This window comes from Spermophilus citellus (assembly GCF_964194105.1).
Source record: "Spermophilus citellus genome assembly, chromosome: 9".
Taxonomy (NCBI): Eukaryota; Metazoa; Chordata; class Mammalia; order Rodentia; family Sciuridae; genus Spermophilus; species Spermophilus citellus.
The window spans coordinates 109,394,678-109,417,256 of NC_138191.1; the positions used below are offsets into that span (position 1 = coordinate 109,394,678).

Consider the following 22,579-nt stretch of genomic DNA (forward strand, 5'->3'; position numbering starts at 1 on the left):
GAAATTTTGCTGGTTTTTTTTGGTCCTCAACTCAATGTTAGCTTTTTTTTGTTTTAGGGTGCTTTTTAAATTTTTTTTTTTTTAGTTTTAGTTGGACACAATATTTTTATGTGGTGCTGAGGATCGAACCCAGGGCCTCTCATGTGCTAGGTGAGCATTCTACTGCTGAGCCACAATCCCAGCCCTTGGGGTGCTTTTTTTTTTTTTTTTTTTTTTAGGCGTAGATGGACACAACACAATGTCTTTTATTTTTATGTGGTGCTGAGGATTGAACCCAGGTCCTGCCTGTGCTAGGCAAGTGCTCTACCACTGAGTCACAATCCCAGCCCTTTGGGGTGCTTTAAAAAAAAAAAACATTGTTTTTAGTTGTGGATGGGCACAATACCTTTATTACTTTTTAATGTGGTGCTGAGGATCAAACCCAATGCCTCACACATGCTAGGCAAGTGCTCTACCACTGAGCAAAAACCCTAGCCCTCAATGTTAGCTTTTTTATGGTACAACTCTAATTATCTGTATTATTTTGCTTAATATCAGGCTTCCCTACTAGAGTCTGATGTATATGATACAGGAAGCTTACACCCTGTTCTATACTCAATCAGAAGCTAGCAGATGGCATGTGCTTAGTAAATACATGGTTTCGTTAACTATTCATATAATTTTCCTCTGTCTCTAGTCCTTTTTCTACCCCTGCAAGCTAAATCTGCCAAATATTTGTTGGTAGGGTTTTTTCGTTTTTTGCAATGCTAAGGATTGACTGTAACCTTCAACATGCTATTCAACTGAGTCACAACCTAAACCTCATTTATAGGTTTTATAATCTCCTGCCTATTCCATTTACCTTTCTATCTCAAAGGGGTTTGGACCTCCAAATGCAGTCTGTCAAAAATATTTATTCTTGAAGATGTAGACCAAGTAGGTCACACTAGGCCAGATTTTCTACATGACAGCTTATATATTAATCAGTAGTATGATGACAGGAGGCATCATTTTCGGGGTGGAAAGGAACCTCCTTTCTGATTTTCATGTTTCTTTTACAAAGCAAGCAAACTTGACTTTTTCACAGGTTACATCTTAGTCAGAAACAATATGCACAAGTTTTCCATTTCTATACTTATATGAAGAAATGTCAGCACTGGATATATGAGGTGATCTGCACGACCTGGCTTTCATCTATGCTTGGAACTTTAGTTTCACCATTCACTTTCATAAATAATACTCAGTTTAATTATGGAAAAGTGGTATTTTGGGTACTTCAATACCTTTTACCTGTTTTTCTTTCTCATTAAGGGTCCCTCCAGGCTAGCATTCTAGTCAAGAGATCAGAAACTGAGCTTCTTCTATTTGTGTCACTAAAACTCAACATGACCAAACTCATTATAAGTTTTCCATGCTCTTCCCAAATACCCACTCATCTCTTTGTATTCCCATCTTATTGGTTTCATCACTGCCAAATCTTAAGTTTTCCTCAAATCCTTTTCTTTACCCTTCAAGTCCCAACAATCTTGTCTTTTTACATATTTTGTTTCATCTACTCTTCCCTTTGCTAGAATTACTATGATTACTTCAACAGTCATATTACCTCCTATCCTGTTCTTGGAACTTCAAATCACACTTCAAGCCCAAACTCTTCAATGTTCACAGGTTCCTACTTACCTCTACAATAAGTATCAGCCCTTTTACTGCTAGTATATCAAATTATTAGTAATTCCCTGGAAACAGGCCTTTGAATTTTCTGTGCCCCTCACATTCTGCTTAGCATACTCTTTCCTTTCTATTGGTCAACCTCTGAACTTCTTCCTCTGGGAGCTATCTTGAATCCCAGAGCTAATTACTCTCTCAGAATTTTCTACAAAAAGTCAAGGGTCATTCAAAAAGAACCTTGATCTGATGATCTGGTTAACAAAAAAATTACTGGGGTAAAATATGAGTGCACATTCCAGGAAACACAAGTGCAATTCCAGTTTATATGTGACATGAAAACTCATTATGAGTAAACAAGAAATGGGTGAAAAATTGTAATTTATTGAAACTCAACTCAAAAAATATAAGATGCTGTAGTGTACAATATATTACACAAAGCACCCTTGGGTGCACATTCAAGTCAAGTAAGAACTCCATATCCCTTTCCCTAGCCCTCCCACCCTGGGACCTTAGTATTTGTTTCATATACAATCATGCACACTTAATTTGAAAAAGGAAGCCCCAGTATATTTTGATGTATTAATTAGCACCAAACAAGAGTACAGTTCCGTTTTTTTTTTTAATAAACAAACAAACAAAAAACCCAATCAATAAACCAACTGGAGAGCTAATGGACTCAGCCAATACTGCTGACATAGATATTATACATTCATGTAAATACACAGCCTATTCTACCCTAAACAACGGTGTGGCTGGTTCTCAGCCTTTGTTCATGTTGGCAATAGTCCCCATGTTGCAGTGATGGAGCCAGTCTGTTTCTGAAACAAAATTGTTATTTAGGAACTTCCTACACAAAGCTCATCTGTCTTTTTTGTTGGAAACAAGTCTAAAATTGGTGTGGAAAACTTTGATCTTTCAAGGACTACCACTGGCCGAAGATAATGAAGCTGTTTTAAGGCAAGCTCTCCACAGTCTGTTAATGCTTTGTCCAATACAACCCTCAGGTTTTCCAAAGAAGGAACTGTTGTTGTTTCAGCTACTATTAATGGTGGGATTGCAGTCAAGTTCTCATGAACTGTAGAGTCACTGGAAGAATGAGGTATGTCAACTTCAGGGTCGTTGTTATTAACTATATTATTTGTCGTAACATCCCCTGTTAAGTCATTACTGGGTGGTGAAGAATTACTTAATGTTAAGTGCTCTGAAGACTCCCAATCATCAAAATCATCCTCTTTCTCTTCACTTTCCTGAATAAATTTCAGAAATGAAGATTCAAATCCCATAGGTTTGTAAGCCTTCAAATCAAATGACCTGGGCTGTGAATGTTTCCTAAAACTCTCTTTTGGGACATGGGTTGAATTTTTTACAGTGTTTTCTTGCCCTGAACTGTGCTGCCCAGTTTCTTCATCTTTGATCCTTGGTAAAGGCAGCTGGAAACTTGGGAAATAAGTTCCACTTTCAGTCCCATTGGGATTAGATATGGAATTTTCTATTTTACAGGGAGGAGACTGAACTATATTACATTGTTCCAGAGAAGTGGTTTCTGAACTATGGTTACATTTCAAAGTTCCTCTGTAGAGCAGAGCATCTGTATCAAATGCTGGGTTGCTTTCTGCACACCCTTTCTGACCACTATCCCTTTCACCTGGATGAGAAGAATCAGTGTTCTGGAGGGGTGCCTTACTGTCACCCAGGGAATGGCTGTGCTTCATGTGCTCTGATTCACAGCTTATATTTTCTTCTTTCTTTATACAGAGCTCTGCTTCAGAAGGAGGCTCCTCCTTTATTTTGGTACCGTACTTAACACAAACAACAAGGTTTTCCATCTGTTGCTCTAAATAGGCACTGCTCATCTGATGAGTACGTTTGTAATGCCTCACTATGCTGCTCTCCAATTTTACCACAGATAAACATCCCTGAACCATGCAGGGGTACTGTGTGTGCTCAGACTGTTCTACACACATATGGAGGGCTTCAGCTCTTGTTTTAAAACTAATTGGAGCTTTCTTTTCTTTGATTAAACCACATTTTTTAGATTTAGCATTAAATGACCTCCTGGTAGTCTGATGTTCGTGCCCCTGTGTGTGAGCTGTTTGACATACCTTTTCACTTCTTAGTAGCTTTTCATTTGCTACTTTTTGGCTTCTGAATAGATCATCATAATAGTCCTTATGTCTGTAATATACATGTTGTGAGTAATTACTGCGATGGGTGAAAATCTGGCCACAGCCATTAAGATCACAATGAATTTCATAATCTGAATGTATTTCTCCTTCAATATTATGCTGTTCCATCAAGTGGTGTTTCAATTTGCTGAATGTATAAAAAACAGCAGGGCATTGAGGCTGGTTACAGGAAAACCTTGCTACAGATTCAGTTTCAGAAAGTACTTTAGGCTCTTCAATATGGTCTAGGTTATGAGAGTCACTACAGTGCTTAGCAAGAGCTTTGGAACACAGGAAACGTTTGTTACATTCCTTATATTTGCAAGCAAATATCTTTTTACATTTTACAAGTTCCCTTTTGGTTCTTGCTTTGTCTTTTTCTAAACATAATTGTTCTTTGTTGTACTGATGTACAGTTCTGTAATGGCGAATTAAGCCTTTTAGATTAGTGAATGAAGAATTGCAAGTTTTATGGATACAATGGAATGGTTTATGGTATTTATTCAAGATATAGCACAGGTTTCCTTTAGCAACAGTTCGCCTGCTACCTCTCCCCTCTCTTCCTTCTCCTTCTTCTCTATGGCTGCCTATTGGTGATGAGATATCAGATGTTTTACTTTCTGTTTCTTCACAAGATGACTCCAAATCTGTTTCTGAACTGCATTCATCCTTTTTAGAATGACAACGTGGCTTCTCAGAGTTGCTGCTGGGATCACCTCCAAGTTCTGTAGAACAATCACCTTTCAACCTATCTACTGAGCATGGGCCTTCATGATCGTATTTTTCATTGTCTAAAAGTTTGTGAGTTGCTCTGTCACTGCCAATTTGATGTTTATTTTTATAATGAATCCTAAGGTGTGTTTTTCTTGTAAATGACCTTTGGCAAATATGACACTGGAATGGGGAATACCGATGTTGAAACATTGTTAGCTGAAGGACTTTTTCTTTTGAATAATTATGCTTTTTAAGATAATGCATTAACAAAGCTTCTCTGGTCACAAATTCATATTTGCATCCTTGAAGCTCGCAGAAAAAAGGCTTAGCCGCCAACTGTGCAAGGTACTGACTTGGCACATTTTCATCTTGATTCTGAAAATTAAGGTCTGAGATAGTAGATGAAACCGATTGAAGAGACTTAGCACCACTGGATGGGTACCCCTGCAATGACCCTGAGAAAGATCCATGTGCTATTGAGTTTTTCAAGCTTAAATGTTTCAAACGTAACAGAAGTTCCAACATAGTATCTTCTGTACATGGCCTTTTAGAAGTACAAATGGAAGCTTCTGAGGAATAACCTTGAGGCTCTCGCTTACATTTAATATGAATATTGTGATCTAGACCTTCATCTGGGGAGTCACTGTTTGTATCTGAACTAGGTTTAGGATCTACATCAAACTTTGTCTGATTATGTTCATTACCCAAACAGGGAAAGAGATCTTCTGTCTTTATCTTTTTGGGTTTGAAATGGTATGGATGTACCTTCCGCAAGTGCTTCTGCATCCCTCTTGCATTTTTGTATGTGGAACTGCAGCCATCAAAACCACAGGTAAACTTAGTCCCATCAAAACAAACTGCCATACTGGAACATTTTTCTTTCAAATTGGAAGGCACAAATACCTTCTCATGAGATAATAATATGTCCTGCATGGTGTCAGAGTGATCCAGTGTGTCAATTAACTCTTCATTTAATGAAGCTGAAGAACTGTGACTTAACTGATCACTAGAATTACTGTCACTGTTTTCTTTCAGATTTTCTGCAGTTTCTGTATCTATCTGAGAACTAGCTGTTCCTGCACAGAAAAGAAGATCTTCAGGTAAATGTGATCTATCAGTTTGGTCGAGTAGATGGTGCTGAGCAACACAATCTTGTTTTTCACCTGCTACAGACTCCTCAAGTTTCACTGATTTCTTTATGTCTCCATTTGAACCTTCAACATTATGCATTGAGAGGTGATTCTGGTATTCAATTTTGGAATAATAGAACTTTTTGCAGCCAAGAACGTTGCAAGTGTAAGATGCGTCCCTAAAATGTTGTGCTTCATGATGGTAAAGCTGTCCCAAGTCACTGAAAACAATATTACAGCCATTTAATTCACATTTATAACGAAGATCATCATGTTTTTGTTTATGATTAAGTAGCTCATTCACAGATCCAAACCTAGCATAACAGTCTATAGACACACACATATAAGGTTGGGGACCACAATGCACTTGTTCATGTTCTCGCAGGTGAAAAGCAGACATGAAATGCCGTCGACAATAAGTACACTTCTCTCTTCTATTTTTCATATCCAAGTAGTGCTTGGCATTTTCATCATTATTTTGGTGTTCAGCTTTAAGATGCACACTTAAGTATTTAAATTGTTTAAACACACGGGAACAGTCTGTCCCGGGACATGGGTACAAGTCTCTGTCTTGCAGGTGGCAATCTTCTAATTTGCTGAATGTGACATATTCATGAGATTCTCCTTTGGCTTGTTCATTCAATGACTGATTTTGCTCCAGGGTTGCAGAGGGGCTCTTGGGACAAATACTCTTTTGAGAGCCTTTTAAAAGTAATTTCTTTCTAGAGCGTTCCCTTCTGCTTGGTGGCATTTTAACATGTTCCATTACATGAGGAACAAATATTTCTTTTCTCTTGAACTTTCTAATACAAACTGGACAGGTGTAAATTCCATCTTCCATATGCATTTTAGAATGATGAAGAATCCGGGCCTCTATACATTCCCGCTTACATAACAAACAGAAAAACTTATACTGAAGCCACCTCTGGTATCTTTCAGAAGAGCCAATGGGTTTTTTGTCTCTTTTCTCCTTATGCTGATCTGTCAAATCTCTTCTTCTAAATTGTTTATCTTCTTTACCTTCATCATAGTCACTGAGAAATGACTCTAAAACATCTGTGTCATTAATTGACATTTCATAGCCACTTAAATCATCATCAGAATCTGAGGCTTCTTGTCCTAGGAGTTGGTGGCAGTGTCGTTTTAAAGTTTTCCAGTCCCAAAATTCAGGATCAAAAGGCCAGTGGGCTTTTAAAGCTAATAACAACTCACATCGAAGAGAATTTGGAACGGGTGCATTTTCTTCATCAAATTTTTGATCTGGTTGCAAATATAGTTCTTCCAACATATTAAATCCATCCAAACTGGGTTCAATTAAGAATTCTGTAAGCTGACAGGCTCGTCTAACTTCTAAATCCTCTGGTAAAAGACAGGAAATTGTTTTACAAACTGATGCCTTCATCTCCTCATCCTCACTTGACCTGAGTTGAAGAGCTCTGACACATAATAAAATTGACACCCCAAGACCAGCATCTTGTGCCTGTAAGAAAAAGAGGGAAGAAAAGTTATTGTTAAATATATAGATTCATTCCCATTAATAAGCTATTTTAGGTCTTAAAATCTTTATAGAGTTTTTAAATTTCATCTTAAATATTTGTCCATGCAAATTACATTTAGATCCTTCTTGTTTCAAGAAGCAAAGTACTGGATTAGAAAGATGTTACAGCCATGAACAATAATGATATATATATTTTTGGAATATCCAATTATACATGGCATAGTATATTAAAGCATTCCCTAGTACTGGGGCTGTAGCTCAGTGGCACAGTACTTTTCTAGCACATGCGAAGCACTGGGTTAATACTAAGCACCATGTTTAAAAAAAAAAAAAAGCAAATAAAATAAAGGCATGCTGTCCATCTACAAGTACCAAATAAATAAATAAATAATAGTGTTTTTTTTTAAAAAAGCAGTCCCTAACGCTCAAGATAATTATCTATATGCCAGATGATGTATAAACAATAAATACCTATGAATTCAAAGGAATACAGGACAAATAAGGATTTAAAGAATGATGGTAAGGTGGGTAAAAAGAACAGGGTTTAAGTAAACAAGGAAGAGGAAACTGGTATAGAACTTAGGCTAAAACAGAATTCAATTTAAGGAACACCACTGTTTCATGAACACTTGGGTTTTTCAAAACCCCAAAGCTAAAATCATGATTCTTTTCTATTTTCTCCTAAAAGAATTTAGTACTTCACAGACATAGGTGAACCAAATCTCAGTTTTCCATGGAAAAAATATCAGGAATTAGAAAAATATTTCTATCATAGCAAATTCTCAGAACTAGTCAAAAATCAGGAAGATGATCTTGTCTGAGATAAAGATTAGTGATTATAAAATAATTCTGTATCTGAGAGCTGAAATGGAATGTGAGAATACCTGAGAAAAGAAGTGAGATATGTGAAAGATGGTTTAGAACGTGGTGAGTAAAAGTACAGACCTTAAAGGCAGAATCTGATGTCTTTGAACCTGATTTACTACAAGGGATGAATTTCTCAACTCCCTTTATCTTCCTTACCCTCTCTTTTCTTCACTGGTAAATTAACAAAAGTGGTAGAATTAGATTTTTCTACTAAGGTTGTTATAAAAATGAAATAGGACAATATAAAATGATTGCTACAATGCTGGCACATAGCGAGTACTCAACAGAATACCATGGAAAGTAACAGTAAATTCCACTATTAAACAGTAAACAATTTGATAAGCAATTATTCTGCATTGAGCATCATTCTAAATACTGGAAACATATATACTATTAATTAACAGAATCCTAATTATTATAGGCACTTGTTCTAAATAAAGTCTTTTGCATACTTTATCCTCATCTGTAAATAAAGAACCGAAGGCTTGGGAGGTTAAAATGTCCAATGGCAATACCAGCTAGTGGGCAGAGGAGCAAGGATTTAAACATATAGCATGCTTCCAGGGCTGGAAGTCCTAATCACTTTTATTATATACTGGCTCCAATCTTAACTGACTCGGCTATATTCCATGTGCCCTTGATACAAATATGCCAAGCCACTCTTGTTCTGGGAACTTCCTGGTTTAAAATCCAACAATTTCTTTGTGTCCACAAATTTCTTCAAAATTCAGCTCCATATTCCATATCCTGATTCTAATTTATTCACCACTCCTTTAGCCATTAAGTTCTTGGTACATCTGTTCAGAGGTATAATGGTATTTCTAGTTATTTTTTTTAAATGTTAGAAATTTCACAAATTTTACCATCTCAATCATATTAGGGTGTTTAAGAAAGAATGGAAATTCAGTGCAGTTTGCTTCATATAGTCTTCCAAAAGGAGTTAAGTAATAATCACTTGGTGAGAGCCTGTGAATTATCTTAAGATTTACCTGACTTTCTTCACATCTTCTATGCTCTTACTTATAAATGACAACCTTACATCACTTTATGCTATTAAATCAAGAGATCCAAGCTGGGCATGGTGGTACACACCTGAAATCCCAGCAGCTTGGGAGGCTGAGGCAGAAGGATCACAAATTCAAAGCCAGCCTCAGCAACTTAGTGAGGCCCTAAGCAACTCACTGAGACCCTGTCTCTAAATAAAATATAAAAAAGGGCTGGAGATATGGCTCAGTGGTTAAGTGCCCCCAAATTCAATCCCCAGTACCAAACAAACAAAAAACACAATCCATCCATCCATCCATCCATCCATCCATCCATCCATCCATAGTCTAGCCCAAACTGCTGTGAATGAGCATACGGTCCTTACAAATCACATCTCTCTCATTTTCAGCTTCTTTATTATTAAGAAAGGATTAAACTAGACAAAGTCATATTTCCTAAAATAGTAATACCACAATATATTTCATCAAAAATGAAAACATATTAAATGGTCATATTAAACTAGGTCCAAGATGACCCCCTTTCTTATATCTACTTCAAAACAACCATATAGTAGTACTTCAGATAGACAAAGGGGAATGACAGGAAGAGAGGGGAGATGGGAATAGGAAATACAGGAGAATGATTTGACCAGTGTAACTCCAAATCATGTACAATGTAAAGAATGGGAAGTTATACTCCATGTGTGTCAAAATACATTCTATTGTATAACTAAAAAGAATAAAAAAACTTAAAAAAAAAACCAACAACCACATCTAACATTCATTTTGCCACACTAATTTTAAAGTTCTAGATATACTTATGATACTGAAAAGTCATCCTTTTCACTTATGACTTTCTTAAATCACAGAATCAAAGTTTAATAACTCTCTAAATTTAAATCTCCAAATGATGGTCTGGCTTAAGCTCTTTATTTATAGAAAACTAGAGCCCAGAAAATAAAAAGGCACTATATTAAGGATGTTTCTATTATGCATTGTTTCCTTCTGCAAGAAACTAAATATCCATACAGGATTTTCAGCATCATTAACCTCATCCATCCCAAGTCTGTCTTTTGTTATTGTTGTTTATTGGTATCAGGATTGAATACCACATCCCCAGTCCAAAATTTTTAAATTTTGAGGCAGGGTCTCACTAAGTTACTTAGGCTGGTCTTGAACTTGCAATCCTCTTGTCTCAGCTTCCCAAGTTGCTGGGATTACAAGCATGCACCACTGTGCCTGGCTCAACTTTCCCTTTTTTAGAGACAGGGTCTCACTTATGCTACCCAGAATGGTTTTGAACTCTCAATCCTTCTGCCTTAGACTGAGCAGTTGAAATGGCAGGTGCACAACACAGCATCCAGTGTGGAGTCTCAATTTGAAAGGAATTCTCTACTCACTCCTCTTTTGCCTACCAATTCATATCTCATCTACCCTTTACACTTTCACAGTTTCTTGTGGTAAGCAGAATTATAAATTATAAAATGACTCCTATTAGACTCTCACTTTTATATAATCTCTTCCCCTTGAGCATGAGTTCAATTTGTAAATATACAGTTTCTAGGAATCAAGAAGAGATTTTGGTTGATAACCAGAAAGAGGAACCTACAACTAAAAGGAACTGAATTCTGTCAACAAAAATGAGCTTGGAAATGGATTTTTCATGGAGCTTCTCATAAGAACTTACCTTAGCTAACACCTTGATTTTAGCCTTGTGATACTCTGAGCAGAGAACATTTTTACCCTTTCCTGTCTTCAGTGGAGAAGACTAGATCAACATATTTTTAATAAAGGATAGGATGGGGGAGAGGGAATGGATTATCAAAGATACAACTGTGCTTTGACTTTAACATAAAATCATGAACCTTTATAGATATGGTCATATTAAAAGCTCAGACATGAGCAGACATGAAAAAGGAGGAAAAAAAAAAAGTATAACAACTCTTATCCCAAACCCTTATGAGAATAAATTTTGTTTAGGACGCTTCATTTTATTTTAGAAAACACACCTTTCCTCAAAATATCTAACTTATCTCCTATTTGTTTGTACAGAAATTTATAACTTGTATAAAAAATAGATTATTTTGGAACTATTCTAGTATTTTAAAATCTAGAAAAGGTACCACTTCATTAACAGGGTGGTAAAAAACAATTATTTTTTTTCATTTATAATACTAAGTTAATTAGCAAGCAGACTTGCCTATATAAAATATGCAGTATTATTCTAGGAAAAGATACAGGAAACATAATCTTCCCTTCCTCTAGGGAACATGGTCTTCATTTCAAATTACTACTTTCCATTAAAGAAATCAGCAACAAAGAACCTATGGATTCCTAAGAGACAATATGCAGAAACAGCTAGACATAGCCGATTCCATAATTTTATTAAACTTCATTATCACTCATCTCTTCTCTCTAGCCACAACTGACATAGAAAGCATACATTACTCACTTCAGTCTGTATAACTCTAATCAAGCAAAACAAATGCTGCTGTGTTTTAGCTATGACACCAAATTGGCGACAGCGCTCCAAAAAAGTATCTAAAGAAGGGTCAATTCTTCTTTGCAGTTTACTCCAGAAGAGAGTCAGCTCCCTATAAAAGAAAAAAAATGTTAAAGCACTTAAAGCAACTAGTATTTGCTATCCCACTCCTAAAAACCTCCTAAATTGGTAACATTATTAAGAATCCTCCCTGAAAATTCCAATTTCTTTCTTTTTTGTTTAGAGAAAAACAAAATCAATGAAAGGCTACTTCCTTTATGATGGCATATAAAATCTCTTTATTCCACCTTGTTCTAAAAGGTCTTTCTTTGTAACATTGGTAATTAATTATACTGACTGAATTAAATGCTGTCCTATGAGGCAAGCATCATTAGACTATACTACCAATGAAATCTATAGAATTAATAAATATTCAACGGGCACATTTCTATACTGATCTTATTTTATGTCTTTCCTGCTCTAAAACGTCATGATGCTACTTAAGCTAATAAAACTATGTAGCCAAGTGCAGCAGCACATGCCTGTAATCCCAGAGTCTCTGGAGGCTGTGACAGGAGGATCTCAAGTTCAAAGCCAGTCTCAGAAATAACCAGGCGCTAAGCAACTCAGTGAGACCCTGTCTCTAAAAAAATACAAAATAGGGCTGGGGATGTGGCTCAGTAGTTGAGTGCCCATGAGTTCAATTCCCAGTACAAAAAAAGAAAAGAAAAGAAAAAGAAAAACCTATGTAAAATGGCACTCCAAGAAATGGCTAAAATACAGGAATCTTAGATATGTTTATTATCTTGCTATTAACACAGATTATTCTTTTTCTTTGTTTTTGCAGTATTGGGGATTGAACCCAGGGTGTTCTACCATTGAGTTAGTTCCAGTCCCATTTATTTATTTATTTGTCTATGATACCAGGGATTGAACCCAGGGACCCTTAAAGACTGAGCCACATCTGCAGCCCCTTTTTATATTTTATCAGAGACAGGGTCTACTTTTCTTTTTTTTTTTTTTTTTTTTTTTTTTAAAGATAGAGTGAGAGGAGAGAGAGAGAGAGAGAGAGAGAGAGAGAGAGAGAGAGAGAATTTTTTAATATTTATTATTTTTTTTTTTAGTAATCGGCGGACACAACATCTTTGTTTGTATGTGGTGCTGAGGATCGAACCCGGGCCGCACGCATGCCAGGCGAGCGCGCTACCGCTTGAGCCACATCCCCAGCCCGGGTCTACTTTTCTTACATTCTGTAGGTTGCTCAGAAAACACACCGAGTCCCAGTTTTGTCCAAATTAAAGAGTCTTTATTTAGCCGGCTGGCTGGTAACTGCCTCCCACAGGACCCATAGGACCCATAACCATCTCTGCAAGGAACAGCCCCAAACCTGAGCACTTTAGGATATTTAAAGGCAAAAACTACAAAAACCACATCCAGGTTCCAGGTTGACATAGCTGCAAGCAAGCAGGTACAGAAGCTGAATTGGGCAGTTAGAGACAATGCAATGGATACATTGGTATTTTTCACGGGACTTTCCAGGTTGGCATAAGCAGCAAGCAAACAGAAGGGAAGTGGGTGAAAATGACCCTACTTCAGTACAAGCTAGAGAATGGTTACTGATGTCTAAACAATCTCTGACAAGGTATACTGCCTAAGAAAAATGGAAAATCAAAGAGAAGAACAATTTTACATTGTATAAGAGTTGCTATTTTGTGTTCAAATAACTATTAATGGGTACATGGACGGGGCTTTCACATGAGAGAAGCATTTCTTACATGATATGGAGTTTCAGGGTAAAATGGAATCTGTTTGGTCATTGCCCATATAGCCTGGTCCATAACAATAATATCTAATGAATAACATTAAGTTAAAATGCCTTTAAATGTGTCTTATAACTGGAAATAAAAATTGAAATAGGACAGCTTTGAAACTAGCCACTAGTCAGGCAAACTGAGATGATTATTTTTATACTCACAAGATTTTTTTTTATTTTATTTATTTTTTTTTAAAGAGAGAGTGAGAGAGGGGGGAGAGAGAGAGAGAGAGAGAGAGAGAGAGAGAGAGAGAGAGAGAATTTTTAATATTTATTTTTTAGTTCTCGGTGGACACAACATCTTTGTTTGTATGTGGTGCTGAGGATGGAACCCGGGCCGCACACATGCCAGGCGAGCGCGCTACCGCTTGAGCCACATCCCCAGCCCCGATTTTTTTTTTTTTAAGAGTGAGAGAGGGGGAGAGAGAGAGAATTTTTTTTAAAGATAGAGTGAGAGAGGAGAGAGAGAGAGAGAGAGAGAATTTTTTAATATTTATTTTTTAGTTTTCGGCGGACACAACATCTTTGTTGGTATGTGGTGCTGAGGATCGAATCCGGGCCCCACGCATGCCAGGCAAGCGCCATACCGCTTGAGCCACATCCCCAGCCCGAGAATTTTTTAAAATATTTATTTATTTTTTTTATTTTATCGGCAGACACAACGTCTTTGTTTGTATGTGGTGCTGAGGATCGAACCAGGGCTACATGCAAGCCAGGCGAGCGCGCTACCGCTTGAGCCACATCCCCAGCCCCGTATACTCACAAGATTGCTTTATTCAGATTTAACTATCTTAACAGAAAAGTTCTGAGAATAGTGCAAAATTATAAAAAACAATGGAAATGAAGAATTATATATATATGTTCAGAGAGAAAAAGGAGTATCTTTCAAAATATAAAAGCCTTTAAAATGCTTAATTTGGAATAAATCAAGCCCCATTCTGATTTACTATTTAAAAAAAAAAGTATTTGAGAGATGTAAGTTTTCAACCTAACTTTCACCACTTTAGCAGATTTGCCTAACTTTAAACTTGTACCTAGTCAGTGAATCTTAGATAATTGATGTTGTTTATATTATATCTTCATAATCGTAACTGGCTTTGTTAATTTTGTGCTGTTCAAATAGGATTTCACATATGTCTTAATTCCAAATAGGCATGATCAAAAAACAGCATACTGTTATACATTGATATTTGCAAAGTTACAAATCAATGGTCTACAACTACTATTATCCATTCAAACATATAAATATGCTTGAAACCATGACAACCAGTGTATTATTCCTGAGAATGTGAAGATAAGCATTCAACCATCCATTCAAATCTGCATAATAAAACACTGAAATCACTAACCAATAGTAATTAAAAGCCTGCTGGATCATATATGTACTAGGACAAATTCTTCTTCAATTATATACAATATGGAATTTAAAAATGACCATATTCTAAAGAAGGCAGTGATTACTATAACAGTAATTGATCCCATGATCTTTTTTTCTTACAAAATTCAGTTGAATAAAACACACGTTGGTCTTTGCCACATGCTAGGGCCACAATTGTGAATTAGACAACATTCATGACCTTAGAATGGTTAGAGAATGGCACATAAAGTCTATTTATAGTTCAGTTGGTGCAGAATAGACATGAAAATACATTTAAGAAAAAAGTGTTCAATATACAAAATTTAAGCTCAAATAAGTTAAAAAAAAAAAAATGCCAGTCTATCAAATACTGACTAAAAGCTTAATATGGAGGTTCCAAGTTCAACGGTATGATTTTATTTTTAAAGTAGCAGCAATAATTACACATTGATGATACATCATCTCGTTCAAAATGGTTACCTTTTTTGTTTGCAAGGCTATTGGAATTATATTACCAATGCCAGACATCCACAGGGAGTTTATTACTCTAGTGTTTCATTTTATTTCAGATAGTCAAAAATCTTTTGGGGCCAGGGTTAATGAATAAACTAAGTGGTAAACCTTTTAAGAATAATAATTTGGTGACTGCTGTATTTTTTTAAATTTTATTATGGCTTATAAATGTCTCTCAACAAATAAAAAAAATTCTGGGTGCTAGTTACACAGTCTACATTTGAAATATTATCTTCCATGTTGACCTCATTCAAGAATGATACTTCTAAGAAATAAATGCTATCATATGCGTTAAAAAACTCTTCCAAAATAAAAATAAATGTGACTGCTTTTATTCTTTTATAATGGTATTTCAATTTTTTTTTCACATTTAAAAAACTCTTGATACCTCTCATATCAAAGTTACCTTTTTTTTTTTTTTGGTGGTCCTGGGGATCAAACCCAAGGCCTTGTGCATGCTAGGAAAGCACATATATTATCACTTAGTAAGAAAAAAAAGACTTCTGAACAAATACTTTGTATGTCCCACTATCCTGAATACAGAATACCTCCAGTATAACAAAAGAATCTATCCTATTTGAACAGAATTTGTGGGATTAATATTTCCTAGTAAAATTTACTATTTTATGTTATGGCTATTCTAACTCTATTATTCCACTCCAATACCCCCCCCCCCCCAAAAAAAAAAGCCTTTTAAAACATGGAAGTGTTAAAAAATAGATTATATTTTTCTTTGAATTGCTTAGAAGACACTTACATTTAACAAACTGAAGTAAGTGACTAATATTTTCTTTCCTTTACTCATTATAGCTTCTCAGGAGTCAAGAAATCCCTGTTAATCCCTTCCTGCTGCAGGGCAACAGCATTAATCCTAAAGCCACTAACATCTTTGGAAAAGTGAATGGCCGCTGAGTGAAGAAGGGGAAAAAAAAATTTATGGGGCAATGTAAAAGGGAAGCTATGTCAGGAATATTAAAAGAACTGTGAATATAACACATTCTATATATGATTTTATTTATTCTTTGCATTAAGAACTAGCAGATATCATTTCATTATTGACAATGAAATCAATTTAATCATAACAAGAAGAAATAAAGTTTGATCCTAAACTAAATATATGTTTTACTGAAGTTAAAAATCCCTAAAATCTTGGGCTGGGGATGTGGCTCAAGCGGTAGGGCACTCGCCTGGCATGCGTGTGGCCTGGGTTCGATCCTCAGCACCACATACAAACAAAGATGTTGTGTTGGCCGAAAACTAAATAATAAAACATTAAAAAAGTTCTCTCTCTCTCACTCTCTTAAAAAAAAATCCCTAAAATCTCTATATTTGTGATGATGAAGAAAGACTTCCACTGCTACTAAACTAAAACTAAACTGCTACTAAACAATTCTTTTTTCTAATATCACTTCTTGGTTTCCTATCAAAATATCCAATGATTATCACAAAATATAATTATTCCTCTCCTATGATCTCCTTCCTCATAATAGATATAACTTTGGATAATGGGCTTGGCATTAAAGACCACAGTATGAATTTTAACCTGTGCCAATGGAACAAGCCAACAGAAGAAAAGCATTAATTAGATTAGGAATTAAAAACCTTAGGTCTGAATCTCCACTCTATTACTTGAGATTTGAGACCCTGGGCAATCAAATGATTTCTTTGATTACTATGATCCTTTATTGCCATATCTGTGCAATAATTATCATACAGACTGGATAAGATAATTTACTGTATACAAATAATATTTCTATATAAAATAGTAAACAAAAAGAATAAAACAATGTAACTGTACAAACAGACACGGCTATTTCAGTCAATGAAGACTGAAGTACATGAAAGGATTTACTAGGCTTTCTTACAAACAAAATGCTGTTTCCAACGTAAATAATCCTGGCTCAAAAGCACTCAGGGTCCCCTAATCAAGACTATGCAAAACCAATCTAGTCATACAGCTTACTCCCTTGTATTGCTCTCCAAATACTTTGGTAAACAGTTAAGTACCTTTTTCTAATCTCCGATAGCATTACCTACACCCTGCTAACCTGATATCGACTCTACATTTTAGAATTTTCCTGTGTATCAGGTTTGTCCTTCTGGTCTAAACAGATCCAATACAGTTAGAATTAAAGAACCATGGGTACACTTACTGTTGATATATATACATATGTGATATATATACATATATAAGCAAGTAAGTACTATACTCTGTAGGCAAATAAGATAAACTGAATTAAAACCAAAATAATACAATTCAATTATATGGTAAAAAGTTGCAAAAGAGATTAGTACTCACTCAAATGGATTTTTTCTGAGGCAAATCTGACCTAGAAACCTAAATAATTTGATCCTTTTCACCAGTGGGTTTCCAAACAAGAGGGGCAAACGACTATCAGGAGACACTAATAAATGTAAAGGAAATCAATCTAACGCTAATTTATTTCATACTGACATCATTTTATTTACAAGGTATGAGACATATATTTTAGTCAATAGACAATTTTCTGTGGGAAGATCAAAAGGAACTTCTGTTTCTAGACTAAATTAAGCCAATGATATTTGCATGATTTCACTTGGGAGCAAAATTTATTCATGTCATCATTTAATTTACTAAGACTTTAAATTTGAAACAATATTTCACATAAGCCCCTAAATGCTATAACATGCTAACAAAGCATATACAAACTAAATATACTTACCAAGAACAATACACACTTGCAGTTTGGAGCTGCTGGGTAAGATAAGTCGTACAAAGAACAAATGCTGTGTTATCTTGACCCTCAGATTCCAGATTACATATGATGTCTAGTACTTCCTTGCAGTCGACCTTTGCAATCTATCAAAAATGAGATGACTAAGTTAAAGAGAAAATGTTGGTGACTTATCTATAAACTTTGTTATGTAATAATAAAACTTCTTTGTAGTATTTTCTTTGATAATTGTTGAGGCAAGAATTTTCTTCTGTTGACTAATGGCTGAATAGTACTGCATAAATAGTTCACAAACAAAGAAGGGAACTAATACTTCTAAGGAAGTTCTATTACATTCTCAACACAGATATGAACACTGTGTATAGTTTTTTTTAAAACTATACAAATGAACATTACCATCACATAAATGAGTCAAATTTTGCATAATAACCATAGGTTATTTTTGCCTTGAAGTATAATCTTTTTTTTTTTTCCCTGTTTTTGATTCTTTTTTCCCCCAATTTTCTTCAGGTCACTCTAGTTACAGGTATTAAAATATATGGCTTTCCCTTACTGCCAAATAGGGCTAAAGGAGACCAGTTCAGAAATTGTTTTAAATATAAATGGTATATTAACATTATTTTTTCAGCTGGGCATGGTGGTGCACGCCTGTAATCTCAGCAATTTAGGAGGCTGAGGCAGGAGGATTAAGTTCAAGGACAATGTCAGTAACTTCCCAAGACCCTGCCTCAAAATAATAAAGAAAAAAGGGCTGTGGGCCAGGCACAGTGGTATATACCTATAATCCCAGCAGCTCGGGAGGCTAAGGTAGGAGGACTGTGAGTTCAAAGCTAGCCTCAGCAATTCAGGGAGGCCCTAAGCAACTTAGTAAGACCCTGTCTCTAAATAAAATATAAAAAAGGGCTGGGGATGTTGCTCTGTGGTTAAGTGCCCCTGGGTTCAATTCCTGGTACCAAACAATAACAACCACAAAAAGGGTTGGGGATATAGCTGTGTAGCAAACAGCCCCTGGGTTCAATCTCTAATACCCAAAACAAAAAATTTAAGAAGTCAGTTTTTCATAGGATTAAGAAAAAAATATTTTGTATCAATGAGTTTTGTTTATTTTGAAGACAGAGTCTTGCTATGTTGTTCAGATTAGTCTCAAACCTCTAAGTCTTAAGTGATTGAAATTCCCATCAGCCTTCCAAGTAGCTGGGAAAATAGGTATGCACTATTATGCCCAGCTTATGAGTTTTTTAAACAATTAGAATTCTTTTTTAGAAATACATCATTCTCATTTATACTATTTAAGACATCTTTTTAAAATTTTCCTCCTTTTTGGTACTGAAGATTGAACCAGGAGTGCTTTAACTACTGAACTAGTAGTTATTTTGAGACAGGGTCTCACTAAGTTGCTAAGAGTCTTGCTACATTGCTTTAGCCTTCTGAGTCACTGGGATTATAGGTATATGCCACTACATCCAGTTTATTTAAAGAAATCTTAAAAACAAAACAAAACAAAAAAAAAAAAAAAACCTTGGGAAAAACAGCCAAATTTGGGGGGGGGCTCTTTCTTCTATAGTGAAAAAGAGGATAAAATGAGAATCAGACATTTACAGACCTTTTCTCATGCTACTTTATCATTTCTCTTAGTAAACAGCATTATCAGGACATAATCTTGTAACTGTCAGCATTATAAATATCAATTATATAGGACACCAAATATATAAAACAGATAATCTCAGGACAAATGTGATACGTATCACAGCAAATGAGGTAAACAAATCAATTCCTCCAAGTACTATCAAGTTGCAAAAGGTGGTTCTAAGTCTCTAATTTAGTCACATCTTAACACAGGAGGAGAAAGGCTTCTTTCAAAGCTCAGCTCAAATGCCATTTTCTCAGAGAAACTTTTTTTGTTATGCTTTAGATCTGAGGTGTCCCCCAAAAGCTCATGTGGGTGACACAATGCAAGAAAGCTTAAAGGTGAAATGATTGTCAGGAGAGCCTTAACCTAATCAGTGCATTAACCCACTGGGATTAACTTGGCAGTAATAGTAGGCAGGTAGGCTGGAGGAGGGGAGTCTCTGGGGTGTGCTTTTAAGGTTTATATTTTGTTGTGGTAGTTAAGAGCTCTTTGTTTCATGATTCCATGTCCTGACCTACTTTCCTCTGCCACATTCGTCTGCCATAATGTTCTGCCTCACCTAGAGCCCCAAAGAGTAGAGTCAATTATCTATGGATTGAGACTCAGAATCTGTGAGCCCCCAAATAAACTTTTCCTCTTAAAATTGTTCTCATTGGGTCTTTTGGTAACAGCGGCATAAGAGCTGATTAAAACACCTTTCCTAACTTCTAAGACTGTTATTAGAATACCCTTCAAGCACTTTCAAATTCCTCCTTTATTGAATTTATCACAACTGCAATTCAATCATTTTCTGGGCAATTGATTACCATCTGTCTTCTCTGCTAGAATATAAAATCCATGAAGTTAGGGACTAGGTACATTTTTGTTCAAAACACAGCATTTATCACAGTGTTTGGACCATAGGAGACATTCAGTAAATAGGTGTTAATGAATGGAATAAATGAATCAGGTTTAGTCAAGATAAGAAGTTCATATTTACAAAGCAAACCTTACACAATTCTGTGTTCTCTAAACTTTTCTGAAACAACATGTAGTGAGTTAAGAGCAACAGTATAGTATAGTGGTTAAGAGCATCATTTTAGAAACAGAGTTGGAGCTACTGGATAAGATAAGTTGTATAAAATCTTACTGTGTAGATTCTATTCCTGCTCTATAGTTACCAGGGGTATGAGCCTGGCTAGGATACATAAATCCTCTGTGTTGTAGTTTCCTCATCTGTAAAGTAGGAATAGGAGAATTTCCCTCACAGAGTTATTATAAAAATAATGCTTTTTCTTTTCTGGTTTTTTTTTTTTTTTTTTTTTTTTTTTTGCTCAGGGGCACTTAACCACTGAGTGGTATCCCTACCCTTTATTATTCTTTATTTTGAGACAGGGTCTCACTAAGTTGCTGAGGCTACCTTTGAACTTGTGATCCTTCTGTCTCAGCATCCTGAGCTGCTAGGCATGAGCCACTGCACCCAGTAGAAAAACATATTTTTAAAAGGAATTGGCAAATAGGGAGTAATTTATAAGTGTTGTTAAAATGTTTTCATGGGCTGGGAATGTAGCTCAGTGGTATAGCACTTGCTTATCATGTGTAAAGCCCTGGGTCTGAAATCCCAGTACCCTAAAAGAAAATAAAGAATGAATACTATACAAATCATTTTCAAAAGATAACATCATTCTCAGAAAAATCACTTGATGGTAATTTTATCTCATTAGTACTAGAGGCAAAATTAGTTTGCTAAAGCCTAAAATATAACTAAAATAAAATTTCATTTTCAGGAGGGGAAAAAAAAAACCTTATCAGACATCATGAAGATGGAATTCTATAGATGCCTAAAACAATCATTTTCTCATCTGTAAGCCGAACAAATCAGAAGCCTCATCTAGAGAGAAAATCACCACCATATAACCACTTAAAATTATACTCATCCAAAGACCAAAGAGTTCCTATAGTAAGAAAAGAACTGCTTCAGAACAAGCACTATGATCCATGCCATGCTAAAACTCCCATTGAAAACCAATCTTAAACCAGGCACGATGGCACATGCCTGTAATCCCAGCAGCTCAGGAGGCTGAGGCAAGAGGATGGCGAGTTCAAAGCCAGCCTTAACAAGGTGCTGTCTCTATTAAAAAAAAAAAAAAAATAGGGCTGGGGATGAGGCTCAGGGGTTGAATGCCCCAGTACCAGAAAGAAAGAAAAGAAAGAAAGGAAAGGAAAGAAAGGAAAGAAAGGAAAGAAAGAAAGAAAAGAAAGAAAGAAAAGAAAGGAAGGAAGGAAGGAAGGAAGGAAGGAAGGAAGGAAGGAAGGAAGGAAGGAAGGAAGGAAGGAAAAGCAATCCAAAAACTCAAAGCAATTAAGTTTAGAAATGGCAGGATAAACTCTCTAAACCAGATTTACAAATCAGAATGGAAATAATATGCAACTTTTATTTCTAGAACATTTTTAAAAATATTTATTATTTAGTTTTCGGCGGACATAACAACTTTGTTTGTATGTGGTGCTGAGGATCGAACCCAGGTCGCATGCATGCCAGGCAAGCACGCTACCGCTTGAGCCACATCCCCAGCCCTCTAGAACATTTTTTATCCTTTTTATTGTATTATCTCATTTTTTGTTGAATCTCAACCCAAGAATCTATAAGATTGGGGAGGCAGGCAATACTATTTCTACTTGGGTGGAGGGAGAACCCAGAAGAGACTACTTCTTGTTTCAAGTCAATTATGGCAAAGAATCAGAAATAACAGTAAACAAAATTAAAAACTACTCTCACTTCTACAAGGAAGTGTTTAAAGTTTAAAATGGTACATTTCAAGTCAAATTTCATTAACCTAATGTAATGGGGGGAAAAGGAAATGATATGAAGAATTTAAGTTAGTAGTTTAAAGGGCATACTTATTTCTACTATCTCCATTTATTACAAATAATCTACAGAAGAAAACTGCCTAATAACTAGTGTACCGTAGGCCTTAATTCTTCTCAATTCTTCAAGGTCCACTTGAAAACTCTTTCCCTTATGAAATCTTTCACAGACTATTCTAGTATCTAGTATTTGCTTGCTATGCTCTGAATTCATAGCATCTT

General features: G+C 35.7%; 1 protein-coding gene across 2 annotated transcripts in view; it reads right to left on the bottom strand.

Moving 5' to 3' along the window:
- Positions 1 to 348: 348 nt before the first annotated feature.
- RLF (RLF zinc finger) overlaps positions 349 to 22,579 on the bottom strand; it is a 75,833-nt gene continuing 53,602 nt past the window's right edge. For both annotated transcript variants that reach the window (XM_081305368.1, XM_081305369.1), the window contains 3 exons: positions 17,869 to 18,005; positions 11,454 to 11,595; positions 349 to 7,133 (listed from right to left, as the gene is read on the bottom strand). In XM_081305368.1, the coding sequence (XP_081161494.1) occupies positions 2,481 to 7,133; positions 11,454 to 11,595; positions 17,869 to 18,005 (4,932 nt within the window). In that variant the 3' untranslated portion in view covers positions 349 to 2,480. The remainder of the gene's footprint in view (positions 7,134 to 11,453; positions 11,596 to 17,868; positions 18,006 to 22,579) is intronic.